Raw genomic sequence first — 11,595 nt, forward strand, 5'->3', positions numbered from 1 at the left:
TTGTGTGAAATCTCTGTCAATTTATATCACTTGAAAACTTTTGGGCGACACATTTTAATTTTAAAGATTAGATATGTATATCAACCCAGTCAAGCTTTTGAAATAGCAGATACTTATTGATTTCTTTCACTAAGGGTACACCGTTTAGAAAGACTGTACACCTGTGTAGTTTTGTCGACTTGTTAAGAACAATATGTATTGATTTTAATCACTAAGGGTACAATCAGGAAGGTATATGTTTAGAATGAATGTGCATGCGTAGTTTCGTGAGCTTGCCAGATAAGAAAGTTTAGAACAGCAATTATGGCATTTATCGAGAAGAATAAATTAGACAATTTCATATCAGTGGCTCTTGGTTTGAAATTTTGTGTATCCGGCTTACAAGACTTTATACTGGACACTATGGAAACAATACATCAAAACATTTTACAGCAAATACCTGTTGGTTCAAAATGTACTATAAACTGTAGTAGACAACACGGAAATGATTTCAGTCAGTGGTGCAACATTTGCAGAGCATGGAAAGCCGAACTTCATAAACTTTGTCGATATGAGAATCAATGGAAAAGAATCAAGTGGAAGGAGATCGATACCATTGATTTTCCACACTCGACACCAGATTCATATGAAGCTATATCTAAAATGTTTGTCCGTGATGCTCGCCAGTTCAGACAAGGAATCTTTCAAGATCTTGGTGCAATTATATCTTTGTTTATGAATATGACAATTTTTGCTATTGATGATTTAGTAGTTAAAGATATTCAACGGTATAGAAACCACAGCTTTGCTCATAACTATAGGATCAGTGTTGATGAAACAGAGAAAAAACTGTGCTTACAAAGCTTTATTCGGATTTTGAAAGTCCAAAATATATATCGAAAAGAAAGTGCAAAAACTGCTGTAGAACTCTTGGGGGAACTGTTATCTACAGAAGGAATTCCTGCCCGTCTCTTGCACCATCAAGCCGCACGGGAAACACTTATATTAGTTCGAGAAAGTATTGACCAACTTTCACCTTCTGCTGATTCACAGATAGTAGCATTTGTCTCAGCAAGAGACACCTTCCAAAACAGAATCAACAATATGATACTGGAATCAACAATTAAACAGACAAGAGTAACTAAAAACCTTATTTCACCAAAGACGAGGACTGTTCTAAAATATCTAAGTCTTCCTTTACTTTTACTATACATTACCATTTCATTTATCTCGCTACAGAAGATGGATCCATCGAATGAAGGTATGTTAAAAGCACGGTTATTACATACATGTATACTGAGTGCCAATGAAAACGCAACACTTTTGTTTTTCAAAAAAATCTTATAATATTTTTTTTTTTATATCAGATCTTTGCATAGTTGGTTGCACATGACTTTTAAGACATTTGTCGACGATTTTACGGTTGAGTGATTTTTGGAACAAATTCCAAGTAAGGGTTATTTTGAACGGACATAAACCGAGTTCACCTCTTTTCAACATACGCACCATTTTCACGATTTTGTCTTTCAAAGCTTGGCTAATGCCATGAATTTTCCCGCCCTTATTGTCAAGAAACTGCAATAAAAAAATGAGTTAATGTCAGGACTTTTTGAACGGACATAAACCGAGTTCACCTCTTTTCAACATACGTACCATTTTCACGATTTTGTCTTTCAAAGCTTGGCTAATGCCATGAATTTTCCCGCCCTTATTGTCAAGAAACTGCAATAAAAAAATGAGTTAATGTCAGGACTTTTTGACAACCAGCGACATTCAGTTTTGAGCATGATACAATGAAGCGTTTCACAGCACACAATTACGAGAAGACTGCATCTAGAATAACCTAAATCCTCAACACATTCTACCAAAATGGCTCATTTAGCGATAAGCCACATCCCGGGGAACAAAAAGCATGAAACGCTCAATAAGACCGATACCTTTGGCTTTTAACATATCCGATATCGACTTCGATGGATGTCCAAAGGTCATGAAAGTTCAATGGTGGTCACGGTAGAACCTTTGGAGCAATTTCAGTAAAGCACCATTTGCGTAGAAATTGCTGAAGAGCACCACAGTCTTTCCTTAGTGACATCTTAACGGCCGTCTGGCGTAAACATCGAATTCTTTAGACCAAAGATCATTCATTATTTACCAAAAACCGTTAGTGGTGGTAACATGGACATTTGGTACCCGCCTCGACCATAAGTCATGCTTTTCGCCGGATTTTGGTCTGATCGAGCGAATTTTGCATCAGATTTGACATGGTTTAGACGATGAAAACCATCACCAATATCATAAAGTCAGCTTGAGTTTTTTTTGCGCGACAAGTCGAATTAATTCCTCGGGATCACATTAAACGTCCGGGATGATCAATTTCACGGCGCTGTCGAGATTGCGCTGCAACACGGGGTTGTAACATCTTTTGTTAGGACTGTGAGTTGATGATTCGACATTGGTTATTTCGTTCACCTATTGCGCCCGAAAGATGTCAATGAAACATTTTTGTTTAATATCGATCTATTGTTAAAATTGTTTATTTTCGAGATCAGTTTATTTTGAAAGATTATTATTTCTAATATAAATTTTATTTTTGAAAAATCAAGTGTTGCGTTTTCATTGGCACTCAGTATATATATGTTACAGTGAATCTGTACAATCAGTGATTATGTCGAATCACTGAAATTTTCAGGGATTATGTCGAATCACTGGCTAGTTATCACTTAATTTTCAGGGATTATGTATAATCACTAGAAAAAACGTCAGGGATTATACATAAAAACTGAAATGAAGAAATCGGTTTTTTTTATAAAGAAAATGAATAAAAGTCAAATAACTTATTCTAAAAAATCCCATAAAAACATCATTACAAACATAAATTGTAGAATGTTAAGCACAATATATCAAAAAGATATGCTTCAATCTGTTTTTACCACAATATACACAGTAAAAAACACTTTTCCTTCACATGTCGAATCAGATTTTACGACACACGTAAGAGAAATAAAATCTGAAGGTACCGCCCAAGAAGGGAATTATTGAGATACCATGTTTTGTGGCTAAGCGATATCCTTGTTCAGACATTTTGTGAAAAAATGTCATTATGTTTTTCGGGTTTTCCTTTCCTTTTTATACGACCACGTTTCTTTGGTCGTATATTGGTATCATGTTGTCGTCATCTGCGTCGTCGTCGTCAGTAAGTAAAAATAAAAAGAAATCAATAAAATTTTATCACAATGTTTATAACCACAAAAGGAAGCTTCGGATTGATTTTGGGGGTTATGATATTGGTCCCAAAGGTTTAGGAATTGGGGACACAAAGGGGCCAACAACAGCATTTATCTAGTTTCAGGATAAAAAGTTATGTATTAGTATTTCAATTGTTCTGAAATTGTACCACAATGTTTAATACTATAAGTAGAAGGTTTATTGGAAAACAGTCTAGGAATAAAGGATTAAAAAGGGGCCGACAGAAGCATTTTTCTAGTTTTAAGACAATACCTTGTGTTTAACTGTATGAATCTCTCTGACATTGTACCACAAGCTTCCATATAACACAGGAAAGGCTGGGATTCAGTTTGGGGTTAATGTCCCGAATATGTAGGAATAAGGGGCAAAAAAGGACCAAAAAGAAGCATTTTTCTACTTTACTGACAATAACTTGTGTTTAAGTGTATGGATCTCTATAAATTTTAACAAGCAGGTTCCATACCACTAAAGGAAAGTTGGGATTGATTTCGGGGGTTATGGTTCCAATATTTGAGGAATTAGGGACTAAAAAGGGGGCCCAAAATAATCATTTTTGTAGTTTCCTTCGGAGGGGGGTATGGCTCAAAATGTTTCGGAATTAGGGGCAAAAAAAGGGAAAAACTAGGTATTTCTTGTCTATAGACAATTAAGACAATTTAAAAGCAATGTGAGGGAGGTAACATTTAACCTACATTGTTGGGTATGTTCGGATTTACCTCCCTTACACTACTTGCATATTATGTATAAAGAAATATCAGATTTTGGACTAATTGCCAAAAAAGGGTGAAAGTAGCTAGGTGATTTAAATTTTTTTTTTTTTCAAATTTCTCAAATTCCTATTTTTGAAAAGTTGAAAGGAGAAATCTTTAAATGCACAATACTGGTTTCGACTTCTGCGGTCGTATAAAGCTGCGCCCTGTGGAGCACCTGGTTTACCCTGCTATGAGAATAGTACACCAAATGCCAGCATCCTCTAAAATTTTGTTCTATTTGTCCATCCTAAGTTCTGCCTGTTTTCCTATACATTTAGATGCGTAAGTTCTCTCAGTTTGACTTAAAGATAAAAACACCAAAAAAAACCCATCCCAAAACATTTGTTTTACATGTACCACAAATAACATTCTCTGGATTTGATTTGAATACCCATTTGACGCTGATTTTTAATAAAAAAACGATACATTTAAAGTTATCTTCATAAATGGAATGTTGATACTATTAATTTATTAGTCTTCAACTTTATCTCGAAACCCTGTGTTGGTTATATCTTTAAGATCCTCCTCTGTGTTTAAAAGCAAAATAATTTGGTCTGGCAAGGAATATGAAAGAAAAAAATGAAAATTTTTCTATATTAATTTTTGTATAAAAATTCATTAAATTATATTAGGAAATTTGTAGAATAGTTATCAAAATGTTCAGTGATTATGTTAAATCACTGGTCATTTATGAATTATATATACTTACTAATGATTTTAGTGATTCTACATATTCCCTGAAAAATTGGGGATTCTACATAATCCCTGATTATACAAATTCACTGTAATATATATATATATATATATCTTCTGCGCAAGTTTATTGTTTTCTGTTTGGTATTAAATTAATAATTAAGCTTCATGTCACATCTCGTGATCAATTTATATGGCACTCGTCAATGGCACTCAACAGGGTTTAAGGACATCAGTTGTTCGTCCTATTTGTCAAATGTGTTTTTTGTTAAAATATACTTTTTCATCTTTTATATAAGCTTTGGATTTCAAATATTTTGGCCACGAGCATCACTGAAGAGACATATTTTGTCGAAATGCGCATCTGGTGCAAGAAAATTGGTACCGTTGATTTTATTTCACTTGTTTGGTCTTTTGAAAAACGCTGTTTGTGCTGTAGTTTGACCACTCTACCAAGGTTTTATATGCACACGTTTAAAAAATACGGTTTTTATCCAACGTAAATATAGGTTTGAACGTTGTTTTCAATTTATACTTGTTTATATTTTTTGTCGTTTTGGGCTTGTATTTTATTTTCGTTCAGGCTTATGTTCTTCGTTAATCCTATTTCTATTAAGTCTTCAAAATGGTCATAAGAAACATCAAGATTATTTTTTACATGTTTTATGGGCTACTACTTTTCTGTTTGACTGTCTGCATTTTCTGATTATTATCACTCCATGGGATTGACATTCTTTAACCATGTCAGCTAAAGGATATCAAATCTATAGAAAATACTGATTACCTACCATGACACATACATGACACAAACATGAAGCTTGATATGTAAGAAAGCAAATGAATAAATACGGTATTTATGGGTGTACATTTTGTAAAATGTATATTAATATCTGAAATATACATATTGTAAAAAAATATTATTTTGCATTCTCAAGTATATTGGTTGTTTTTTTTACGTATTTTTTTTATCGATAACCGAGAACCTCGGCTTATGTGATTTTGGAGAAAGCAGAATATTAAATTGTTTTCTGAACTATTTGTGTTTTAAGCATAAAGGCAACAGTAGTATACCGCTGTTCGAAATTCATAAATCGATGAATGAAAAAAGAAATCTGGGTTACAAACAAAAACTGAGGGAAACAGATCAAATATAAGAGGAGAACAATGACACAACAGGAATACAACACTAAAGTACAACACACACAGAAACGAACTATAATATAACAATGGCCATTTTCCTGACTTGGCAGAGGAAATTTTAAGAAAAAATGGTGGGTTGAACCTGGTTTTGTGGCTAGCGAAACCTCGCACTTTTATGGCAATGCTAAATATAACAATGTAGTAATGTGTATTTCCATAATTTGTAGGTTGTTATAGTATGCGATTCTCCGAACACTGGAAAAGTGATTTAGACTTCGATTTTTATGTACAAACATTGAATAACCAAAGTTTCATTGAAAGACGATGGCTACATGATATTGTAAATACACATTTGCTCGAGACAAACGGAATCTTATTGACGGCAGATATGGGGTATGGGAAGTCTTCCGTAATATCTAATCTAGTATGTGCCGATAGTTCATCGGTGTGGTATGATATTCGAAAACAAGTCCTTGCTTATCATTTTTGTAGATATGATATGGACATGTCCGTCAGTGCAGGTACGTTTATTCGAAACCTTGCAAGTGCAATCGTCAAACACTATCCTGAAATGGGAAATGCTATCCTAGCTGATTTTGTTGCTTCTGAATTTTTATACGGAACACGATGCTTTAATGACCCGATATCTTGTTTTGAAATGTCTATTTTAAATCCATTGAGAGGTCATTGGACCAATCAGAAATTTATAATCATTATAGATGCTTTGGATGAATGCGACACGACCGGTAGAAATACTTTGTTTAATTTTCTTTTGACTCAAACTCCAAGATTTCCATCAAATTTCAAATTTATTCTGACCTCAAGAAACGTTAAAAATATTGACAGATATTTACATTTCCTGGATATGAATGTGATGAATGTTTATTTAAATACATCTGATTCGCGTAATCTAAATGATGTAAAACAATACGTCCGTGAAACAAGTAAGCTTACTGAACCTCAGATCTCAACACTTACAAAAGCTGCCAATGGAAATTTTCTTCATGTAAAACTATATTTACAGTACTGCAAGAAAACAGATACATTTGACTTTAGAAATGTACCGAACTCTCTCGCACTGTTTTATCAATTAAATTTCAACAGAATTTTTAAAGATTCAGAGAACTTATATATTGATTTCTTACCAGTATTTGAAGTATTATGCACCGTTCAAAATCCTATTGATAAGGACCAGCTAATAGAAGTATCTAAAATTGATGGAAACAGTAAAAAGAGAAAACTGGAAATGTTACTTGGAAACGAATTAGGACATTTTCTCAAATTTGAAAATGGGAAAATATCGTTTTTACACAAATCTATTATCGACTTTCTAACAGATGAAAAGAGAAATAAGATGCAATTCTTTGTTCATAAAGAAAATGGGCATAAGTTGTTCGCTGAATATTTGCTTGGAAAATTAAAAATGAATGTGACTTCAAAACATAATTTGATAGAACTTATACATCATGTTGCTATGAGCAGTAATCCTAAGTTCGAATCTATGTTACTCGGTTACGTTCGTGATTTATTGAGTAAGGATCATATGTTACACACAAAGCTTCTCTATGAAGTAGTTTGGAAATATAACGATTACCATACGACAGAACTGTTACTTGAATGCATTGGTGATACTGCAGTTAATTCGGTAAACTCTATGAACCAGTCTCCAGCGTTTATAGCAGCTAGTCAAGGAAATGAGAAGACTCTAAAATGCTTATTACACAACGGAGCAAACCATTCATTTTCCGTGGTTCATAACTACTCGTCAATAATAGATTCCAGTTATAACAATCAAACTACACATATATACACTAGCATAAGCGCCAGTCACGATATAGTACAAATGTGCAAATATGTTTATTTTTGTGGCTATAATGTTTTTCATGTTGCTGTCCAAAACGGACATCAATATGTTGTTGAAATGATACTACGAGAATATAGAAGTCTTATCCACACAGAAATTGATATGCACTTAAATGCTTTCCATCTTGCAGTAGAAAATGGTCATTTCGGCATAGTGAAGCTTTTACTTAACGACAACAAAGGTTTTTCAGACACTTATTCTTTATACAAGGCTAGTGAGAAAGGTTACGAACAGATTTTAAAACTGTTGCTTGGTACTGGTTCGAAAGATGAATGTTTACCATGTACTGGCAAGTTTTACTGGCTACCATTGCTATCTAACAGACAACAACAAACAATAAAATATAATAAAATTAGATCAGAATTAACATATCATCAAGATGTTTATATCAAAACATTTTTCTTTGACGATTGGCGATTAATTACATGCGAAACTGCATTAAATGCTGCTGTACGAAATGGTCATCTTGAAATTGTGAAGATACTTTTACTTGAAACATTCAGTGCCATTAACTGTACAACTTATGACGGGAAAACGTCATTAATGACAGCTGTGAGGTATAATCGAACAGACATTTTTAATCTTTTATATCTAAGTGGTGCCGATTTAAAAACAAAGTGTCATCATGTTTATGATAATTTCAATATCCTTTCATTGCATTCAAAATTGAATCTTTTAGAATTAGAGTTATTAACTTCTGAACAATGTCCCATAGGTGCAACTGTTGCTCATGTTATAGCGATGCATGGTAATTATGACATGATGGTATTCATGTATAATAATGGATTTGTTGATTGGGAACAAAGAGATGCCGATCTAGCTACTCCGCTGCACTATGCGTTTTGTCATTACAACTATATTTTCATCAATCTTAATAATTTGGAAAGGCTAAATTTGAATTTTTCCGCTGAAACTGTTAACGGTTCAAGCGTGTTTCACTCTGCAGCCATATGTCGGTCTCTTACATTGCACGCTTATCACAACAGAAAAGACACGCATCATGATATCAGTATTCCCGATAGTCTTGATTATAGACGTAGAAGCATTTTACATTACAGCATGCTACTTCCTTTGAGAGAAAATAATAATGATCTGCACTATGGTGTTAAAGAAGATGTGTTGGTACAGACGATATTTCATGCTTGTCGCAACTCTAAGCACAATATTCATCATATGGATAATGAAGGAAAAAACTTTCTGCATTACGCTGCAAAAAGTGGAAACTTTTTCGGATTTGATATTGCATTAAATACTTTGCCAGAACAAGATGCCATGAGCCTTTTGACCCAGAGGGACACATCTGAAAAGACTCCTGTTGACGAAATGTTTCAAGCTATGCAAACACGTACGTCTTCTGATCCTATACGCATTCCTAAAGGATGTCAGATAACAGATGTTTTCTACACGAAATGTCCAACAAAATTTGAAACGATTTTGACGAATCATGAGATGTGCATATTAAAAACAATGTCGTATCTGTATAAAACCGGCATGATTTCAAAAGTTAATGTTTCAGAATTACTATCGATAGCAATCCTCAAATCTAGGATATATCCAGTTTTGATGCTAAAAATTTACGCTGAACAACAGTTTCAACATATTGTGCAGAACAATCCGCCATTACTTCTATTCATTACAGAATATGAGGGACCAAGTCTTGCCAAATTCTTTTTGACAAAAAATAATTCTCTTAAATGTAATGGCAACTTTAGTCCTCTTCATGAAATTATAATGAACGATCGAAATACCCAATCAATGTATCATAGCAACCAGTTTCTAAAGAATTATTTGGAAGATTACTCCAGCACAATGTTAGACACATGTTTTGATAAGGATGGGTATAATTTACTTCATAGAGCTGCTATGGGAGGAAATGTCTTAGGAACACAATTTCTATTGAATAAAGGGATGAATGTTTCACAATTGTGTGGTCATGGTCAATCAGCTTTGGACATTTTGATTATCAAAGCTCCTTTTTCAGAAAATGATATCATACCTTCGCGCTTCAGTAATATTTCTCCGTATCAGGTACTGGAATTCGTTTCAGAGAACAGAACTAAAGAATTAAATATTGCTTGCAAAAACATTCAGAATTATGATGAAACATCCGAAATTTTGTTGGAACATTTATATTCATCTAGAGGATTAAGACGAAAAGAAATCGCCACTGTATTGTGTAGACCATATGAAAGCCGTTTAAGTCAAGTACATTTAGCAACAGCAAAGGGTTTTATACGTTTTCTGAAGAAAAGTGTTTTGTTGTTTGGTTCAGACATATTGAACTGCTATGATTTTAACAACATTACGCCTTATTACTTAGCAAAGATTTACAAACAAGAAAGTGTTATGAAGTGGATGGATAGTATCCGTGTTCCTAGAACAAAACCAAACTTGGAAATTGAAAGTTTGTTGATTTATAATATGTTTTTCAATTACCAAAGACAACACTTATTTGATTGGACATGTCGCCTTCAGTATAGTTATAAACACCATGCTCTCATGAAAACGCAATTTTCAAAATGTACGCGTGCAATTGGAGAAAGAGATAGCTTCATATTATATAAAAACGCATTTAGGGATATATATATTTTTTGGGCTTATTCGGTTTTAAACCTATTGCGCAACGTTCAAAATGAATCGAACATGAGGTTCTGTGATTTTGAAGCCCAGATGCATACTTGTTATGCTTTAGTAGACAGGAACAATTTATTAGTACGTGAGTCAAAATTTTTAAAAAAGAAGATATATAAACTTTTAAGAAAATATGTGAAATTTGACTTTCATGATTTTATGTTTTTATATCAAAAAACATTACGTCACATATTCAATGAACCGGAACAAAAATATATAAAAGTACTATCATTTAATTCCATTTTCAGTCTTCGGTTCCGATATCTAGAACAACTTCGTCAAAAGCATTCCATTCATATTCAATGGTTAAGACATTTCTTGGAATACCTTGAAGAAAAAAATGAAATTAGTTCAAGTGTTTCCCATATGTATGAGCAACATATTGTGTCTGGGTTGAAAGTAGATATGAAATTGCCTCTAAATGGACGTCAGAAGGGAGAAAAGAAGAAAAAATATAAATCAAAATTAGAAAGACATGAAACAAATCATCATGGTGAAAATATAAAATACGCAATTGAACGTTACAACGACATTTTTTCTATTGAGGATATATATGTGCTAGAAAACTATTGCATGTTTGAATTAAAACTCTCTGGTGTAGAACAAATGTCTACTGCAGAGATGCTTGAGGACAGAATCAATTTTATTATTTATTTAGAAAAAGAAGCAAGGAAAAACGCAGCTTTCAAGGAAAGGGTAAGAAATTTCCAGAAAAATATGTCGGTGGTTTTGTATTTCATGCAGTTCGTACCAACTGACAGAAAATCTTCTTTATGCATGAGAATTTTTATAGCACAAGCTAAATATGCAGAGAAAATGAACTTATAATTAACTAGCCAAATGCTTAGCTGAAATATTATGCTTTAAGTTGTACAATTGCAAAACGTTAATACAAAATGACGTATATATCTTTTTTTTTTTACAATACTGTGTTGAATAGTCATATATACAAAAATGCAATTCAAATGATGTCTTGCAAGAAAATATGGAAATTTAGTTTGATAGGTGGTGCAATATTTTGTCTCTCCTGCTACCATGTTCAAATAAGGAGGTCTTCAAAAACAAAACAAGAACAAGCAGTAAAATTTCAATCGCACTTGAATCTAAAATGAAAAAATCGCAATAATAAATGAAAGCAATAATTCAGTATACATATAAAATTTAAATGCATTTAAGGTTTCTGAATATTAAAATCTTCACTGGATTTTGCCATCCATTTTTTTTCCATTCCTGCGGAAGGTGCACAAATAATCCCATATATAGTAAATGTTGTGAGTTGTTTTGATTTAA

At 33.1% G+C, this 11,595-nt stretch overlaps 1 protein-coding gene across 1 annotated transcript; it reads left to right on the plus strand.

Annotated features, from left to right (window-relative positions):
• Positions 1-230: 230 nt before the first annotated feature.
• Positions 231-11,133, plus strand: LOC134705839 (uncharacterized). The gene is made up of 2 exons (XM_063564557.1): positions 231-1,240; positions 6,038-11,133. The coding sequence occupies exons 1-2, from the start codon at positions 304-306 to the stop codon at positions 11,131-11,133; spliced, it is 6,033 nt and encodes a 2,010-aa protein (XP_063420627.1). The 5' UTR covers positions 231-303.
• The last annotated feature ends 462 nt before the right edge of the window (positions 11,134-11,595 follow it).

Source organism: Mytilus trossulus, chromosome 1, assembly GCF_036588685.1.
Source record: "Mytilus trossulus isolate FHL-02 chromosome 1, PNRI_Mtr1.1.1.hap1, whole genome shotgun sequence".
Lineage (NCBI taxonomy): Eukaryota > Metazoa > Mollusca > Bivalvia > Mytilida > Mytilidae > Mytilus > Mytilus trossulus.

Excerpts from the sequence above, each read along its gene's own strand:
- LOC134705839 (XM_063564557.1), top strand. The coding sequence starts at position 304 with ATGGCATTTATCGAGAAGAATAAATTAGACAATTTCATATCAGTGGCT. Across the intron at positions 1,241-6,037 it reads GATGGATCCATCGAATGAAG|GTTGTTATAGTATGCGATTC; the intron begins GTATGTTAAAAG and ends CATAATTTGTAG.